This window comes from Littorina saxatilis, unplaced genomic scaffold, assembly GCF_037325665.1.
Source record: "Littorina saxatilis isolate snail1 unplaced genomic scaffold, US_GU_Lsax_2.0 scaffold_472, whole genome shotgun sequence".
In the NCBI taxonomy this organism is placed as follows: domain Eukaryota; kingdom Metazoa; phylum Mollusca; class Gastropoda; order Littorinimorpha; family Littorinidae; genus Littorina; species Littorina saxatilis.
The window spans coordinates 50,338-70,881 of NW_027128390.1; the positions used below are offsets into that span (position 1 = coordinate 50,338).

The 20,544-nt window shown below is 39.8% G+C and overlaps 1 protein-coding gene across 1 annotated transcript; it reads left to right on the forward strand.

Moving 5' to 3' along the window:
• The first annotated feature begins 13,775 nt into the window (after positions 1-13,775).
• On the forward strand, positions 13,776-18,734 carry LOC138956746 (ATP-dependent DNA helicase pif1-like). Its single transcript, XM_070328019.1, has 4 exons — positions 13,776-13,944; positions 15,304-15,624; positions 17,066-17,171; positions 18,548-18,734. The coding sequence occupies exons 1-4, from the start codon at positions 13,884-13,886 to the stop codon at positions 18,732-18,734; spliced, it is 675 nt and encodes a 224-aa protein (XP_070184120.1). The 5' UTR covers positions 13,776-13,883.
• The last annotated feature ends 1,810 nt before the right edge of the window (positions 18,735-20,544 follow it).

Genomic DNA, 20,544 nt, shown 5'->3' on the forward strand with positions numbered 1-20,544 from the left:
CGCAGCCCGAGCAAATCTGTTCGCCGGCGAAAATAGGCCTCGACTATAAATGTCTTATGCTCCGTTGTCCATGACATCTTGAAGCTCAAACTTGGTGGGCTGTTAGAACATCATTTCAGCTTGGCTCACCTGAAAAAATAAAAGAATCGGCTGATTATTTCAGAAAATATTAAACTTTTGGTGGGATCTGTTTTTTTCGTGTCACCCTGTATATGGAGAAAAGTAGAGGGCCTAAAACTGACCCTTGTGGTACGCCATACCGTACAGCCTGCATACTTGATGCCGAGGCGTTCGCATGCACACTTTGTTGTCTGTCGCTGAGAAAAGAACAAATAAGGTTAACTGAGTCAGTCCCGAGGCCATATAATTTGAGTTTTTTTAGTAACAACTTGTGATCAATTACATCAAAAGCTTTAGCAAAGTCTACAAAAACAGCACCACAAAATTCATTTCCCTTTAACTTGTCCAACCAATGATCAACAAGAGAGATTAAGGCAGTGTGACACGAGTGATTAGCCCTAAAGCAAGACTGGTTCGGGTGAAATAATTGATTGTGATCAAAGTGCGCTAATAGGTGTTTGTTTATATGTTTTTCAAGTGGCTTTGATAATACAGACAATATAGAAATCGGTCTATAGTTTGAGGGGTCTTTCTTCTCACCAGATTTAAACAAAGGAATAATTTTTGCCTGTTTGAGCGCTATTGGAAAATATTTTTTTGTCTAAACAGAGATTATAAATTTTAGTGAGAGTTTCGGAAATTACCGGGGCTGATAACTTAAGAATTCTTCCATCTAATCCGTCTATCCCCCGGGTACCTGTTTGCTTTAAATGTGTGAGTGCTTGAAAGACTTCAGGCACTGTAAGCGAAGGAATATTTAATTGAGATGAAATTTCTTTTGACTTACAGAAGTCTTCTAAAACTTCCAAATTATTGAGGTTAGTTGTATCATTTAAAATAACTTTTTCAGCTATTTTGGAAAAATGTGTATTTAGATCATCAGGTGTTATGTCTCTAACGCAACTTGATTTAGATGCAGAAGTTTTATTTGTGAGTTCATTTATCGCTTTCCAAATGTTCTTTGGATTTTGTTTTGAAGAAGCAAGGTCTTGAAAATATTTTCTCTTTTTACATTTAGTCAAGTTTTGACTAAATGTTTTAACGTAGAGGGGGGAATCGAGACGAGGGTGTGGTGTTGTGTGTGTGCGTGTGTGTGTGTAGAGCGATTGAGAGTAAACTACTGGACCGATCTTTAGGAAATTTGACATGAGAGTTCCTGGGAATGACATCTCCGGACGTTTTTTTCATTTTTTCGATAAATGTCTTTGATGACGTCATATCCGGCTTTTTGTAAAAGTTGAGGCGGCACTGTCACACCCTCATTTTTCAATCAAATTGATTGAAATTTTGGCCAAGCAATCTTCGACGAAGGCCGGGGTTTGGTATTGCATTTCAGCTTGGTGGCTTAAAAATTAATTAATGACTTTGATCATTAAAAATCTGAAAATTGTAATTAAAATTATTTTTTTATAAAACGATCCAAATTTACGTTCATCTTATTCTTCATCATTTTCTGATTCCAAAAACATATAAATATGTTATATTTGGATTAAAAACAAGCTCTGAAAATTAAAAATATAAAAATTATGATCAAAATTAAATTTTTGAAATCAACTTAAAAACACTTTCATCTTACTCCTTGTGGGTTCCTGATTCCAAAAACATATATATATATGATATGTTTGGATTAAAAACACGCTCAGAAAGTTAAAACGAAGAGAGGTACAGAAAAGCGTGCTATCCTTCTCAGCGCAACTACTACCCCGCTCTTCTTGTCAATTGCACTGCCTTTGTCACGAGCGGTGAACTGACGATGCTACGAGTATACGGTCTTGCTGAAAAATTGCATTGCGTTCAGTTTTATTCTGTGAGTTCGACGGCTTGACTAAATGTTGTATTTTCGCCTTACGCGACTTGTTTAATCGTTTTATTGAATTTACTTTATTTCTCTGAGAGAGAAAGAGAGAGAGAGAGAGAGAGAGAGAGAGAGAGAGAGAGAGAGAGAGAGAGAGAGAGAGAGAGAGAGAGAGAGAGAGAGAGAGAGAGAGAATTACTTTATTTGAAGATAAGGAAAATCAAGCATTTGTGTTTTAATTGGGACGCGGGGACCTTGTGGAGAGCAAAAGGGAAAATAGCTAAAGAGAATGCTCATCGTTTCAAAACAATTCTCTTTTTTTCCATCGAGAAACAGAAAATCAACAGCCGCAACAGCAATTACAAGTTCACAAAAAGTGGACAAATACCAAGGTCATAACGAAATAGAACACGCTGGAGAAACAGCCTTACTTTCGACAAGCCCTTGCGGCCTTTCGAAAGATCATCCAGTAAAATTGCAAACCTGCACACTTTTTCCAGCCTGCCCAAAGGATCGCGTGAACTATATCTGGCCCTTAAGCCCACAGGAAACAATGTAGCGTTTTGGGCCTCTAATCAGTTCCCCAGTTTCTATTTCACGTGTGTATCTTCACAGTCAACAAAGCAGGAAAGCAATTCAAAATTATTGCCGTTGTGCAAAATGTTTCTCTTTAATTAAAAATAGACAGTACTACCAGTGAAACAAGTCCGTCTTGTGCAAATAAGTTCGCCATAAAAAAAAATCGTTTATCATTTTCCACAAAAGACTCCATCTCATTGTGACTTCAGCCTTGAAGCGTCTTTTACATGGTGTGAACCATGAACATGTTATCTTTGTTTACTGTGATTTATATCTGCTGTGCGAACAGAACACTCGAACATTTACCATGAATTACCAGCCTGGACATTTGGACACATATTTTGGTTTCTTACTGTTTCCATTGGTAGAAGTCCCGTCGCGATATAACCTTGTACGGTTGAAAACGACGTTAAACACCAAATAAAGAAAGAAAGAAAGATTGGTAGAAGTGATATTGCATAAAGTAGGCTGCGCACGCCACCCAGGCACACACACACACACACACACACACACACACCGATGTACGGGGGTCCGACTTGTTTGACAGCTTTAAACGTCGGGCTGAGCTCACACTGGTGCAGCGTTTGATTTAACGATCCAAAAACCTAAATCACCCGTGTTAAGACGATACGAGCACAATTTACACAACAAATTCGACAGTTTTCCCCAGGGTAGAGTTGTCCTTGGCTCCTTCTTTCCCCTACCGTGCAAACAATTGACGACACCATTTTTGACGATTTTACATTTATTTTGGCGTTTTGCCGACTATTGACACCAAGTGACATCCTTGCAATATATTTCTTTCTCAAGTGCGTCCGACCAACATTTCGTTGCACAACTTTCTGTTAACTTCGAAGATTTATGAATGCTGTAAAATGTTTTAAATGTATCGCTGCATTTGATTTATGTAAACGGAGTTGTCAAGTTTATCTTTATTAAGATGCAAAAAGCAAAGCATGGAAGAAAAGAGTAACGAGTGAACAGTTCAAAGTTTGTGAAGATAAAAGCTAGATGAATGAGTCTAATGTTCTCCAGACAAAAATATACATCGCCAATCCACTTCCACTCCCGGTAAAAGGCCGGACATTTCTCACACAATCTGTATGCCTTACCGAAGATGCCACCAAGACCCTTGTTTCCTCCTACATTCTTTCTCGATTAGACTACGGAAATTCTGTTCTCATTGGCTGTCCTCAGTCTGTCATCCATCCTTTGCAGCGCGTTCAAAATTCTGCAGCCCGGCTTGTCTGCAAAGCCCCTCGGTCCCAGTCCTGTTCCCCCTTGCTTTCTTTCTTTCTTTGGTGTTTAACGTTGTTTTCAACCACGAAGGTTATATCGCGACGGGGAAAAGGGGGAGAGGGGATAGAGCCACTTGTCAATTGTTTCTTGTTCACAAAAGCACCAATCAAAAATTTGCTCCAGGGGCTTGCAACGTAGTACAATATATGACCTTACTGGGAGAATGCAAGTTTCCAGTACAAAGGACTTAACATTTCTTACATACTGCTTGACTAAAATCTTTACACACATTGACTATATTCTATACAAGAAACACTTAAGGGTAAAAGGAGAAACAGAATCCGTTAATCGCCTCTTACGACATACTGGGGAGCATCGAGTAAATTCTTCCCCCTAACCCGCGGGGGGTTCCCCCTTGCTTAAGAAACTTCATTGGCTCCCTGTAGAGCTGAGAATCCAATATAAGTGCTGCTGTATCTGCTACAAAATAATATCTGGCTCAGCCCCATCCTACCTGTCTGACCTGTTCACACTCTATACACCCTCACGATCCCTCCGCTCCTCTGTAGACACTAGAATACTCCGTCTATCTTCTTTTAGTCGCAAACAGCACGGTCAGAGAGCCTTCTCCCACTCTGCAGCCATTGCGTGGAACTCTCTCCCTTACTCTATCCGACACTGCCAAACTTTTTGTTCCTTTAAATCAAATCTTAAAACACACTTCTTCACACAGTATTTTGATTAATTTTGATTTCAATATGGTGCATTTTTGATCAGGTGTTTGAATGTTTGAATGTTTTGCCTGTGTTAGTATGCTTGCAGCTTGTCTTGATGTAGTGTTTCGTTGTTCACTTGTGTGCTGAATGCTGCTGCACATGCTTTTTTACTTTGCTTTGTATGTATATGTATGTGGGTTTTTTGAGTCACTTGAGAAAATGTGACTCTATGTAATCGGTCAGTGTTAGTCTGTCCGGCCGGCCGTCCGGCCGGCCGGCCGTCCGTAGACACCACCTTAACGTTGGACTTTTCTCGGAAACTATCAAAGCGATCGGGCTCATATTTTGTTTAGTCGTGACCTCCAATGACCTCTACACTTTAACGATGGTTTCGTTGACCTTTGACCTTTTTCAAGGTCACAGGTCAGCGTCAAAGGAAAAATTAGACATTTTATATCTTTGACAAAGTTCATCGGATGTGATTGAAACTTTGTAGGATTATTCTTTACATCAAAGTATTACATCTGTAGCCTTTTACGAACGTTATCAGAAAAACAAGGGAGATAACTAGCCTTTTCTGTTCGGCTTTTCTCGGAAACTATAAAAGTGACCGGGCTCAAATTTTATGTGAACGTGACTCATTGTGTTGTGAATAGCAATTTCTTCCTGTCCATCTGATGCCTCATATAATATTCAGAACTGCGAAAGTGACTCGATCGAGCGTTTGCTCTTCTTGTTTCATTGTAAAGCGCTTAGAGAACGTAACGCGCTCTATAAATCTCCCATATTATTATTAATAATTATTTATTATTATGCCCGATACACTTGAATAATCATTTAAATCTTTCCAGATGTTCAAAAAAGTAGTCCCCCCTTCTTTCATTTTCCTTCCTCTTCCTTTTCTTTTTCTTCTTGCATCCCACAATGACACGCACAATTACGAACATCCATGCACATGCCAGTTCATCATTAGCTGGAATACAGTACAAAAAAAAACCTCCGTTTAAGACACCCCCTCCCCCCCCCCAATTTAAGACTTCCTCCCTTTTAAGACCTTGTTTTCTTCAAGTTTCTGTTCATAATATCTTTACATTAACTCCATTTTAAGACTTACTCCTTTTTAAGACCTGCTTTTCACGGGGTTTGTCCCCGGAGATATTAAAAGGGGAGGGAGGGGGGGCATCCACTGTTCATGAGAGCCAAACGGTGGGACAGGTCAGCAATTCATTTTAGTTTCTGTCTCGTTTATTTTGATGCAGAGTGTAGAACACAGCCTACTGGAGAGAGTAACAATGTGAAGGATTAGGTGCCTTTCAGTACTCAGATTCTGAAATACACAGGGTGTCTCAAAAACAAGTACCCGATTTCATTTCAATACTACAGACAAGTCAGAACTTTACTGAAATCATTTGTGTGTGATATTGTAGTCAGTTCATAGAAGTTTTGTCCCCAGTTCACAGCTTTCAGTTGAGATCGTCTGTTTCTTCACACCACGTGATCAATGTAGCAACCCCGTTTTCCAATGACAGACTGCATCCTCATTGCCATAATGTTCATTACATTTGGGGAATGTTTCCTGTGGGATGTTCTGGATTTCTCTGAGAATGTTTGCCTTCAGTATATATCTTTTCTGACGAATATGAACACATTTTAAACACAAAAATCATTATTTTAGTTTTTCCATTTCTTTGTACTGATGTTTCAATGTCTGTTTGGGTACTGTTTTTTTTAGACACCCTATATTTTCGGAAAGGATGTCTCATATGGACCAATGTAAAATATGAGACAAGACAATATCGCTTGATAAGGGCAAAGGTATCTGTGTAGAAACAAACGTATAAGATTCGATCTTTCTTTCTTTATTTGGTGTTTAACGTCGTTTTCAACCACGAAGGTTATATCGCGAAAGATTCGATCTTCACCTTCAAGTATTATGTTTCTGCAATCGATTATACATGGTTCAATCACAAGATAGGTGTAGAAATTCTATCTCTTGAGGAAATTCTCGATGTCAAAACTTGAGAAGAAAATACAAACTTCGACGGTTTCAAAGGTTAAAATCACCTCCACAGTTAGTCTGAAATGACACGGAAAGTAATAACGAAACACAAGCCTGAAGGGCAGTTTCAAGATCAAATCACACCCTCTCACATAATCAGGACTTGCTTGACTCCATCTGACGCAAGGCCAACGCGAATAACAAAAATATCAGAAGAAAATAAATTCAAGCTGTAGGATAAAATGGGATTGGTCTGAGTTACACCCGCACAGTTCAATACATTTCGTTGAGAAGTAGCCGCGGGGTATTTCGGGTGATGTTTTGTATCTTCACGGAATTGTCATTTTAATGCCCTTCTCGTGTACTTTCAAAGTCGGGTAAGTTCGTCGTTTTTTTTACATTTAGTCAAGTTTTGACTAAATGTTTCTGCATTTAAACATATAAATATGTTATATTCAGATTAAACACAAGCTCTGTAAATTAAAAATATAAAACTTATGATCATTTGTAAGCCTACATGCTCAAATGCAATACCGAAGTCCGGCCTTCGTCGAAGATTGCTTGGCCAAAATTTCAATCAATTTGATTGAAAAATGAAGGTGTGACAGTGCCGCCTCAACTTGTAAAAAAAGCCGGATATGACGTCATAAAAGACATTTATCGAAAAAATGAAAAAAAAATGTCTGGAGATATCATACCCAGGAACTCTCATGTAAATTTCATAAAGATCGGTCCAGTAGTTTACTCTGAATCGCTCTACACACACACACACGCACAGACAGACAGACAGACAGACACACAGACACAGACACTGACACACACACACACACACACACATACACCACGACCCTCGTCTCGATTCCCCCCTCTATGTTCAAAGATTTAGTCATAACTTAACTAAATGTAAAAAGGAAAAAGAAACAAGTCGCGTAAGGCAAAAATACAACATTTAGTCAAGCTCAGTCGAACTCACAGAATGAAACTGAACGCATTGCATTTTTTCCCGCAAGACCGTACACTCGTAGCATCGTCTGTCCACCGCTCGTGGCAAAAACAGTGAAATTAACAATCCAGAAAAGCGCGGTAGCGGTTGCGCTGAGGAGGATAGCACGCTTTTCTATAATCTCTATTCTTTTTAACTTTCTGAACGTGTTTTTAATCCAAACATATCATATCTATATGTGTTTGGAATCAGGAACGGACAAGGAATAAGGTGAAATTGTTTTTAAATCGAATTTGGACATTTAATTTTAATCATAATTTTTATATTTTTAATTTTCAGAGCTTGTTTTTAATCCGAATATAACATATTTATATGTTTTTGGAATCAAAAAATGATAAAGAATAAGATAAACGTAGTTTTGGATCGTTTTATAAAAAAAATAATTTTAATTACAATTTTCAGATTTTTAATGACCAAAGTCATTAATTAATTTTTAAGCCTCCAAGCTGAAATGCAATACCGAAGTCCGGCCTTCGTCGAAGATTGCTTTACAAAAATTTCAATCAATTTTATTGAAAAATGAGGGTGTGACAGTGCCGCCTCAACTTTTACAAAAAGCCGGATATGACGTCATCAAATACATTAACGAAAAAATGAAAAAAACGTCTGGGGATATCATACCCAGGAACTCTCATGTCAAATTTTATAAAGATCGGTTCAGTAGTTTACTCTGAATCGCTCTACACACACACACGCACAGACAGACAGACAGACAGACAGACAGACACACACACACACACACACACACACACACACACACACCACACACACACACACATACACCACGACCCTCGTCTCGATTCCCCCTCTATGTTAAAACATTTAGTCAAAACTTGACTAAATGTAAAAAGCGAGGGAGAAAGAAACAAGTCGCGTAAGGCGAAAATACAACATTTAGTCAAGCTGTCGAACTCACAGAATGAAACTGAACGCACTGCAATGTTTCAGCAAGACCGTATACTCGTAGCATCGTCAGTCCACCGCTCGTGGCAAAGGCAGTGAAATTGACAAGAAGAGCGGGGTAGTAGTTGCGCTGAGAAGGATAGCACGCTTTTCTGTACCTCTCTTCGTTTTAACTTTCTGAGCGTGTTTTTAATCCAAACATATCATATCTATATGTTTTTGGAATCAGGAACCGACAAGGAATAAGATGAAAGTGCTTTTAAACTGATTTCAAAAATTTAATTTTGATCATAATTTTTATATTTTTAATTTTCAGAGCTTGTTTTTAATCCAAATATGTGACCCTCCACCACGAAATGAGTCGCATGTCACCTCGCGCGGTTCTGCGCTAGGCTTAATATAAGTCCGGGGGGTGTCAGGTAACAGTGTGACGGTCACCTTAGTCACAGGCTTATAACTCAAACAGTTTTTGCTCTTTTCTAAAACGGTTTTCACCACTGGATAGAGCATAAAAAACTCTTTAGGAAAATGAAAAAAATATGAAAATCATGCAAAGGTGACATGCGACTCATTCCGTGGTGGAGGGTCACATATAACATATTTATATGTTTTTGGAATCAGAAAATGATGAAGAATAAGATGAACGTAAATTTGAATCGTTTAAAAAATTTTTTTTTATTTTTTTTTACAATTTTCAGATTTTTAATGACCAAAGTCATTAATTAATTGTTAAGCCACCAAGCTGAAATGCAATACCGAAATCTGGCTTTTGTCGAAGATTGCTTGGCCAAAATTTCAATCAATTTGATTGAAAAATGAGGGTGTGACAGTGCCGCCTCAACTTTTACAAAAAGCCGGATATGACGTCATCAAAGGTATTTATCGAAAAAAAGAAAAAAAAAATATCCGGGGATATCATTCCCAGGAACTTTCATGTAAAATTTCATAAAGATCGGTCCAGTAGTTTGGTCTGAATCGCTCTACACACACACACACACACACACACACACACACACACACACACACACACACACACACACACACACACACACACACATACACCACGACCCTCGTCTCGATTCCCCCTCTATGTTAAAACATTTAGTTAAAACTTGACTAAATGTAAAAACAAACTTCTGACGAGGGAAATTGATGCAGACTCTTCATTATATATATGTACAGCGCCGTTCGCACGCACGCACGCACGCACGCACACACACACACACACACACACACACACACACATATATACTCACACCCCCCCCCCCCCACCCACACACACACACCCACCCACACACACACACACACACACACACACACACACACACACACGCAAAACATTGTAACCGCCAAACCACGCGATAATACTTTCTTCGTGCCCTCTCAAGGTTTGCTTTCAATTTCCTCCTCTTGTTTTCATAATAAACCGCAGACCATCTCTTTCGCTAGCTGGTCACCTCGGTTTCATTTGAGTTCGTCGTTCTCTCGCCTAAAGATCAACCAACAATCATACGTGCTTTATTGTAACCTCCTAGTTTTTTTTCTGCCTTAAGCGGGCAAGCATTGATCAACAGAAGAACAAACATCCAAAAAACGATTCACTGCCAACGTTTCAAATTCAGAATCGAAAAACAGTACGGTAGGTAATTGAACAAAACGTTACATTTACTATCAAAAAACAAGAAAGGTAGGTTGTTGGAACGTTTGTTATTGACAAAACAATACATTTACAGATATTTCGAGCCAACGGTCTTTGAAGTGAACAGACAACCAAACAAAGGAAGTCGAAAAAACAAGAAAGGTAGGTTGTTGGAACGTTTGTTATTGACAAAACAATACATTTACAGATATTTCGAGCCAACGGTCTTTGAAGTGAACAGACAACCAAACAAAGGAAGTCGAAAAAACAAGAAAGGTAGGTTGTTGGAACGTTTGTTATTGACAAAACAATACATTCACAGATATTTCGAGCCAACGGTCTTTGAAGTGAACAGGCAACCAAACAAAGGAAGCCGACCCGACTTCCTGACGAGTGGACGTAAACTGATTCTATCAAGATAATTTTAGTGTGAATATGTGTTTGTCTGTTCACTTAAAAGACCGTTGGGTCGAAACATCTGTGAATGTATTGTTTTGTCAGTAACAAACGTTCCAACAACCTACCTTTCTTGTTTTTTGATAGTAAATGTAACGTTTTGTTCAATTACCTACCGTACTGTTTTTCGATTCTGAATTTGAAACGTTGGCAGTCTTTTTGTTTTTGGATTTGTTACTTTTACTAGTACGTCGACCCACAGGTCTTTGAACTAGACAGACAGACAAACACTGATGAAACAGATAATTAACTTATCTCAAGATCGTGTGCAAAACGCCGGCGAGATAATTGATCATCTTGAGATAAGTTTATAATCTGTTTCATAAGACAGTGTTTGTCCAAAATGAAAAGATCCCAGCACAAATCCCTCAAGCTGTAACTCGCAACGGACTTACAAAATGGATAATCCTTGTGAAGAAACAAATCTTAAATGTTGTGCCACCTCAACCCTCAAGACTCACAAAACGCATAATATCAAAAACACCAATAAATGAGCCCATCTTCTCGAATTTCGTGTCTGTAAAACTCTTTTTTTTCCCTCCTCCAATATCCGTAGAAACTGCGACCTCAAAAATGCAGACCACAAGGTTTTTGCCGCTGTCTTCAGAAGGAGACGGCGATGGTGATGATTAAACCACTTTAACCCTTTGGCTGTCAAATTTCAACGCAGATCGGTTGGTGTGGTTTTCTTTTATCTTCAGGAATGCGATGTCCTCTCTTTCTCTTTGTCTGTCCCTCTCTCTGCATTTCTGTTTCTATCTCTTTCTCTCTGTCTCTCTCTGTCTCTCTCTCTCTCTAGTCATTTCTGTTAACATTTAAATAAATATTTGACTAAATGTATTCCGGTAGACTCTGTGTGTGTGTGTGTGTGTATGTGTGTGTGTGTGAGTGTACGTGTGTGTGTGTGTGTGTGTGTGCGTGCATGTGTGAGAGTGTGTGTGTGTGTGTGTGTGTGTATGTGTGTGTGTGTGTGTGTGTGCGCGTGCATGTGTGTGTGTGTGTGTGTGTGTGTGTGTATGTGTGTAAGTGTGTGTGTTTGTGTGTCTGTCTGTACAGCAATTCCCAGAAAACTCCCGGATAGGTGGTCATTAAACTTAACATGTGAACTTTTCAAGGTGATCTCTCCACAAATATTTCCCTTTTTGTGTGCATAAATGTTTTTGATGATGTCATATCTGTTCGTGAAAAGAAGCTGGGCGGCACTGTGGCGACCTCCTTTTTAAATCAAATTGATTGATTTTTTTTAAACACTCTTTGACCCGGCCCTGACTACGGAATCGCAGTTTAGCTTGAAAGCTTAAACATCTTTATTTGTTTTATTTGGTGTTTAACGTCGTTTTCAACCGTTCAAGGTTATATCGCGACGGGGAAACGGGGGGGGGGGGGGGGATGGGATAGAGCCACTTGTTAACTTGTTAATTGTTTCTTGTTCACAAAAGCACTAATCAAAAAATTGCTCCAGGGGCTTGCAACGTAGTACAATATATGACCTTACTGGGAGAATGCAAGTTTCCAGTGCAAAGGACTTAGCATTTCTTACATACTGCTTGACTAAAATCTTTACAAAAATTGACTATATTCTATACAAGAAACACTTAACAAGGGTAAAAGGAGAAACAGAATCTGTTAGTCGCCTCTTACGACATGCTGGGGAGCATCGGGTAAATTCTTCTCCCTAACCCGCGGGGGGTAGCTTAAACATTGTTTTATTAATTTGTGTTTAAAATGTTTGCTTGAAATGGAAATTGCAACAACAAACCCAGAAGCTATTCCATTGCATTTGTTTTCCCTGAATCTAAAATATAAGGATTTTTATTTTTTAAATTGTGCTCAGAAACAACGAAAGTTCTATTTTTGCAAATCACGTTCTCTCATTACACGAAACTGAGATAGAGCTGTCTCGTTCGACGAGTTTTGGTCACCCAGGACTCGATTTCGGTAAGAACTTTTTAGTTTATTCTTGATGACTGATTTAACAATTTGTGTTCGTTTCACGCGACTTGTTTTTTTCATTTTTTTTTCATGGATGGATGGAAGACAAAGCCAAGATTTCAATCCCGCAACTTAATAAATTCAGTCGTCTCTCCCTCTCCCTCCCTCTCTTTCCCTCGTTCTCCAAAGTTATTTCGCGAAGAAAGGAAAGAGACCGTTTTATGCACAGCCACAGATATTCATCCGAAGGAGCTATCACTCACAGTTAAATATTTCCCGAAGGAGGAATTTTCGGTCTGGCACCATCGTGGTTGGGTACTGAAAAAGCTCAAGAAAGCGTGAGGAAAGGTGTGACTTGAGTATTGTGAGAGAAAGATATACTTTCACGCGAAAGGCTCTGAAAATGTCCAGAAAGGGACACGCCGCAGAAAGAAGGCAACAGATCTTACGTACAGAAATTGATTGAATAAGAATCAGTCTGGGAGAGAAGAATCGGTCGATCACTGGCGCGCAAGTGTGTGTGTGTGTGTGTGTGTGTGTGTGTGTGTGTGTGTGTGAGTGTGTGTGTGTGTGTGTGTGTGTTTGTCTGTGTGTGTGTGTGTGTGTGTGTGTGTGTGAGTGTGTGTGTGTGTGTGTGTTTGTCTGTGTGTGTGTGTGTGTGTGTGTGTGTGTGTGTGTGTGTGTGTGCGTGCGTGCGGGTGTGTGTGTGTGTGTGGGTGTGCGTGTGCGTGTGTTTGTGATTATCAGCAACTTTAAAGACATGTACAGAGGGAGAAAGAGAGCAGGGAAAGAACTGCATTTATTGGTATCGGTGAAAACGTTCGGTTCAGCGACAGAGCCCAGAGACAGACATGCATGCACTGACGCATATCACAGGAGCTTGTATCAAATCGCCGGTCGATCATTATTTACAGTCCACTACTACGACATACTACTAGTACTATATACTACAAGGAATATAACGCAGAGTGCTCCGCACTGCCGACTCGCTCCGTTTCAAGCTTTCTACATCACTTTCTGCACCCCCTTCCCGAACGCACGAAACTCACACACAAACAAAAATGATTAAGCTTTCACTTCATGCAACAAACTCGAAATAACCATTCACCAACTTCGAGAAGTTTGTCAAGAACGGGCTCGGTGTCCACACCACTCCATGAGAGGAACCTGGAGCCTCGACAAATCGAAAGTGCAACTCGCGCCGATGTTTTCCGCTTTTCGTACGCTCTCAAGGGTGTACAGCATTCTAGCGGCCTGCAATTAGTCCACTACAACTGACGAGTTACACAGCAGCCCCCAAACACGTGAAATGATACACAAAACATTCTCTTTGAGCTTAACATTGCGAAGATCGAATCCTACCGGCAGTTAACCAGGTTTAAAGGCCACAAAAGGTTACATCCGGAGCGTTCCGCAGTAAAAGTTTTACAGCGCATGCTCAGAAAACCGTCTGCTCCGGCATTGGGCGTTCTTCGACCGCCCTTTCGACTTGTCCACTCTAAATGGAAGAAGCACGTGAATTAGTCGAGCTTGGACACAACGTCATTATTCTTGGACAAGCAGGTATGTACACTTCTTAACTTTACTTTTGTTGATGAATAGGCTTTAAACTTACTTGAAGTTTAGATAAAAAGAGAACTTTGACGGTTTACCAGTTTTCGTAACATGAACTGATGAAGACCTAAAGAAATGTTGGCTGTTGTTGATGTTGTTGAAGAAACAGCAAGCTGTAACTTAAAATGTAGTTCATTCCTGGTTTATTATGCCCCCAGGTAAACTCAAGAACCACAATAGGTTTCCAAAACGTAATGTTTGTCTGCAGTGATCGTTTCACTTTGTAAAACGCGGTCGTTATGATTATGGCTCCTCCCACTGTTAGCCCCGCCTCTCCGTCTCTTTGTTAGCGAGAATCAAGATTCAAGATGGCTAAGAAAAGAATTGGTGAAGGAATCGAGTAGCAGCCCCCTGCTTAGTTGACCTACTTTCATGGACAAGCATACGATTCTGACTGGAGGGTTGTAGTGGTGGTTAGTTCAAGAATCAAGACAAGTCAGCTAGTTTTTGGGTGACATCAGTCACTTGTTTTTGTTTGTTTGTTTGTTTGTTATTAGATTTAAAGATTATATTGTAGACTGTTGCATGGAAAAATGTGTTTTAATGCGTTTTATTGTTTGCTTGTTTTTATAAACTAGCTGTGCTGGAAGGTGAAAGTTGTAGCTTTTTATGTCAACTAAATTATGTGTGCATTGTATTGAAATTGTAAATTGCAAAATTAATTTGCCCAGAGAATTTTTTTTATTTCTGTGGTTGAGTTCAAGTACAAATGATTTATTCTCTAAAACATTCAAAGAGTCATGAATTAACTTCAAGTTTAGACAGACCTCACCAGTCTGTTTCTTAAAGGCGAGTGGGGCGAGGAAGTACCGTTTCTTGGGCACATCTCACCGCGAGTGACGCTAGAATTCTCGCCTCAAACGCTAGGTAGCTTTAGGCTTGCTCGCTTGGCGAGAAAATATGGCGGTCACTCAGCTGCCCATCCAATTGGCTGTCCATGGTTTTTTACCGACCAGTGCAGACGACCTTTTCGGAATCAACCAATGGTGTTTAATTCTTGTGTAGCTAGCCACAAAACCGTTTCATAGACAATCTCGCCTCCTAGCTTCGCGAGTGGCTAGCCGAAAGAATATCTCACCTGAAAGAAACACGCGACAGAACTCACACATTCAGAAAAGAGTAAATTCTTTGATTTTAAACATATTTATTATATACATATTTATCACAGGTTTAACAGGTATATCAATTTTGAAAATGTTTTTGATTATTAGTACAGTATTTACAAGTGGTTTTATGAAATTGACCCCCAAAATCATGATCTTATAAAATGTACTTGCGATTCTCTTTAATTATTTGTGTGTTTGACAGGCACTGGGAAAACAACACTCGTTGCAGAATTATGCCACAGTCTTCGGTTATCCGGGCGAAAAGTTGCAGTGACAGCAACAACTGGCATCGCTTGCCAGAGCCTACCAGTGGGAGCCATGACTCTACACCGCTGGTCAGGAATCGCGGATGGCCGACACAGTGTGAGAGAGACAGATTGTCCAGTTATGCTGATCCGCAACATAAGCGACCAGTTAGTCAACGGCAGTCTTGGCCATGTTGTGGACCTCCACCATGACAAAGTGGTTGTCCACTTCGAGAAGACCAACATGACAGTGGAGTTGAGCCGTATTGCTTTCTCAGGTATGCCTGTGTTTTTTTGTTTACCTGAATTTTTACTGAGTTTACATTTTATTTTGTCATCATTTTCATTTACAGTGGGCACCCGCCACCCCAATTTTTTGAGACAATTCAAAATCTGACACAATTTATAGGTCTTAAGAAAAGAGGAAGGGTAAATATACAGAGATTATTAACCCTTAGGCTGGTTGTCGCGACATATGTCGCGCTACTTTACCTATACTGTCACCTGGTTGTCACGACATATGTCGCGCTACTGGCTCAGTCTGTTTGGTCGGTTCCGATTACCTTCCATGGATGCGAAAACCTATATGACCGTTTTTTGTTCTTTTTCTCTCTGTTAATTCACCAGTGGCTATGTAACATGTGTTACAGAATTGCACCAGTGTAAGGGTTAAAGAGAAATCATGGTCTTAAAATGGAGGAATAAGTTTTAGATTGAGGGGTCTAAAATCTACTGTAAAACAACCTGGGTAAAATTTAAAAAAACAACCATCCTCAGTTCATAAAGATGAAACAAACAACAATATGCTTCCCTCAAACACTAAAACGCTGGTCGGGCAAGAAACCACCATTCATCTCACATTGTTTATGTGGATGGAATATTTGATATTGTTAATTATTACACAATGTACTCTCAAGACCGCACTAGCAGTCGAGGTGAACAGTGACTGTCAAGATCTGAGTAAAATGTCATATTTTGTTTAAAAATACAAATGAAATTTAAGTTGAGGAGTTTAGTGACAGGTCCCAAGACCGATCCCACTTTATTTTGAGTCCACTGGCCTAGTCCACCTTTCTTGTCATGATAGATTCGCTATCAAGGGTCAAGGCCACTTCTCAAAAGGGACGCTACAACACTGACAAGTTTTTTCATCGAAGGGGAGATTCGACTTGGTTCGAAGGAATAAGTACTGAATTTGATGTTTTTATGTGGTCAAGTTATACCTCGTAAGGTGCAGGGGTGCACACTGACACAATTTGTTTGGGAAAAACTGTGGTTGATCAGTGTAGTTAGCGCTGAGCATAACTCCAGGTCTTCGTTCCGAAAACAATGGCTAGATCAGCGAAATCTGGGTCATCCTGCAAGTGTGGAAATATCATGGTGTACGGTCATTCGTTTGTGCGAAGACTTAGCGAGTTCGCTGAGTCAGGGATGGTCTTGTGGATAATCACTTTGGATTTCAGCAATGCATGTGCAAGGTGTCCAGGAAGGGGTCGGAGGCTGGAAGATAACAAATTTTTTTGAGGCTGCCGACCATATTCACAGCCGGTGTGTGTGCAAACTCTTGTTGGCAGCCTATGCCCAGGACGAGGTCAAAGGCATAAGTAAGTAACTTTCTTGTAAGTTACTCACCCGTTTGGTGAGTTAAAATTTCGAGATTTGGCCATCCCTGATATGTATAGATGTATTGATAAGATTGTACTTTCATTTTGTTTGTAGTCCATGATCCTCGACAGAAGAAGGACATCGCTGTGAGGCATCAGTTTCAAGTAGTTCCTAGCTTCGCACTGACCATCCACAAAGCTCAAGGACTGACACTTGAAAGGTAGCTTGCAATAGACAATGTTTGGAAATAACTCTACCAGGATTTGCATGTGTTTGAGACTTGCATCCCGCTTTAGTGATGCCCGGTTCCAGAGAGCCAAACAATACCAATATGTGGTCAACCAGTTAAAACTGAGCACCTATGTTTCACAAACTCCCATGATCTCAACATACACATATGACTAATAGGTTATTTTCTGCAATTGCTTTTTTTTTAACTGCATGGCCTACAAAAATTGTGTGCTTTCGCTTGCAGGTCAATATATATTTTTTTTAACTAAACAAATCTGGTACGACACAGCAAACCATGTATTATTCTCTCTTTTTTTGCCCTCTGCTTCTTTCTCTCTGTAAACTTGTATGGCTAGTTATGTAGAGGTTACATGCCAAGTCTTAGTGATTATTAAAAATAATCGTCGAAGTTAGCGGATCATGAAAAATGCGATGTTTTTCATGACCGCGAACTGAGACCATTATTTTTGATATTTCCTGTTCTTGACTAAAATCAATTACACAGTTATGTTGTTATTCTGCTGTGGCGGTAAAGTCAGATAGTGTGTGTTCTGTTCATGTTTTGGTATCGCTCAGGAAATGTTCTTTCCTTGAATGTGACTAGCAGACGAAGTTTTACACCCATGTTCAAATGTTAAAAACTGTATGAAGTTCAGTTTTCTGGGGCAAAATAGGGTGTGAAACTGCTGCATGTTCTTTACATTGATTAGATGTTTGCATTTGATTGGGTGTGATCTGTTTATAAAATGAAATATTGTTGAAAACTTACCGTCGGATTGCAGTCTCTTGTCGATGCAGCTAAAATCTGAAAGGGGAACTACTCGTGTTGCTTGACAAAACATGAGAGTTACTTGCCTTGGAATCGTGCTAGCTATAAATGATTGTGCACGGCAGATCTGAATTCAGAAAACAACCAAACTCATGGAATTCATATTGAGATTCATATGTTCAAGCCTGTAGTTGCTGTATGGTTGTATTGTTTGCTCCAGAAATGTATATTTTGTACATTAGAGTGTTCTGAACTTTTGAGTCGCAAAAAGTAGATCCACAATGTGTACATTCTCTACCCATGAGCTATCAAGGATTCCGACCCGTTGTGATTTTGGTTGTTGGGTAAGTTACTGAAAAATAACTAGCCCTACAATTTAAGTTTACAAAGAGAAAGAAGCAGAGGGGGGAATCATTTTCGGCAACTTACCCAGCAACAAAAATGTTATTACCCAACATACATGTTTAGGAGCTAGACTTTGTGGGATCTACTTTTGTGATTGGAGCAAACAATTCAAACATACCGCATTTAAATCGTAAATAAAAATGTTTGATTGTGTGATAAATAGAACTAGAAGGTTGGTTTCTTCATTCAAGGGTGGAGATTGACTGTGAAGAAGTCTTCCAACCTGGCCAAATTGGAGTTGCCTTGGGTCGAGCAAGAAGCATTGAAGGCTTGCGAGTGGTGAACTTTGACACAAGAAAAGTTCTTCCTCAACCTTCTACCGTGCATGACTACTACAAAGTTGGTTCCGCTGAAGTCAACGAAAATTTGACCTGTTAATTGCAGGCACAAAAGGTAAGTTCATTATCTTGTCTCTGTTGCCACTCATAAACATTTTTATCATCAATCATCATGCTACTCTTGTACAAAGGGTTGATAAATTAGTGATGCATACTCCAGGTTGATAAACTACACTCTGAAATTAAAAGTGTAGCGTGAAACTTAGCTTCGTTGGAACTAAACAACAGAGTGTCACAAAATGTCACATAGGATGTGACCTTTTTGTCCCAGGAGTTATCTCTCAGTTGAATAATATGTATGTGTTGCTTTCTTGCAAATAAGATTCAGTTATAATGAGTAAAGGACAATCAACAAAATACCAGAAGTCCAAAGGTTTGAGGCAAATAAACTTTTTCTTACTGTTTCTTTTGGACGATCAAAATGGACCACTCTAAATTTACGTCTTCCAATATGCATTACTTATGGCACCACCCAGTATGCTCTCCAGCAAAAGACAGCAAACATTTTTTCTTGCAACCAAATTTGTATTCATAAAGCAATCATAAAACAATGATAATGATCACATAAAACCATATTAATTTTTGCTGTTAATGACAGGTGTGTACTTATATTAAATCGGGGTATTCAAAAAGGCTTGATCAGGTCGAGTATATATTTTTCTCGTGTCTTTCAGGTTCCAAACTACATATGCTGAGGACACAGCCAATGAGCCACGTGAAGAAGACGTTCCACTGGAAGGGATGGATCAGGAACCCCTAGACGACGACCCAGATGTTGATCTGGACTGCACTCCACTGGAGTTCAAGGCAGTTCTTGTGGATCTCACAAATAAACAGGTGACGCCACAACAAAAATCAGTTTCCCAAGCTGCTAAACAGCTGCTTATGACACCTGTACTGGTTGATGAGTTCCTCAGGAAAGTCTATGGCTTCATGCTGCGAAAGATTCTGGCCCTCTCATCCGCAGAGAAAGTTGACAGCAGACTGATAACCATATTTTATTGAGTCACTTGAGAAAAAGTGACTCTATGTAATCGGTCAGTGTTAGTCTGTCCGGCCGGCCGTCCGGCCGGCCGTCCGTAGACACCACCTTAACGTTGGACTTTTCTCGGAAACTATCAAAGCGATCGGGCTCATATTTTGTTTAGTCGTGACCTCCAATGACCTCTACACTTTAACGATGGTTTCGTTGACCTTTGACCTTTTTCAAGGTCACAGGTCAGCGTCAAAGGAAAAATTAGACATTTTATATCTTTGACAAAGTTCATCGGATGTGATTGAAACTTTGTAGGATTATTCTTTACATCAAAGTATTTACATCTGTAGCCTTTTACGAACGTTATCAGAAAAACAAGGGAGATAACTAGCCTTTTCTGTTCGGCAACACACAACTTAACGTTGGGCTTTTCTCGGAAACTATAAAAGTGACCGGGCTCAAATTTTATGTGAACGTGACTCATTGTGTTGTGAATAGCAATTTCTTCCTGTCCATCTGATGCCTCATATAATATTCAGAACTGCGAAAGTGACTCGATCGAGCGTTTGCTCTTCTTGTTCAGAGTGTCATGCTTTTCTTTCTTCCAGGCAATACTTTGTCCTCTGCCGTTTCTTGTTTGGTTGTGAAGCTGCTGTTACCGATGCGAACTTCTTGGTTGCTCACGCACTGGTGTTGAAAGTCCGACAACTCGTCGTCCACCAAGAAGCCAGAAGAAGACAACCAAACGTTCCTGGCACTGCAGAGAAGTCGAACATCAGACTACAACCAGACCTCTCCGATGCACCAGACTGCAGGGCCAAGGTGCGCCACGTAGCCGGATATTGTATTGCGAAACTGCGCGAAAGGAAGCGGA

Excerpts from the sequence above, each read along its gene's own strand:
- LOC138956746 (XM_070328019.1), top strand. The coding sequence starts at position 13,884 with ATGGAAGAAGCACGTGAATTAGTCGAGCTTGGACACAACGTCATTATT. Across the intron at positions 13,945-15,303 it reads CATTATTCTTGGACAAGCAG|GCACTGGGAAAACAACACTC; the intron begins GTATGTACACTT and ends TGTGTTTGACAG. Across the intron at positions 17,172-18,547 it reads CAAGGACTGACACTTGAAAG|GGTGGAGATTGACTGTGAAG; the intron begins GTAGCTTGCAAT and ends TCTTCATTCAAG.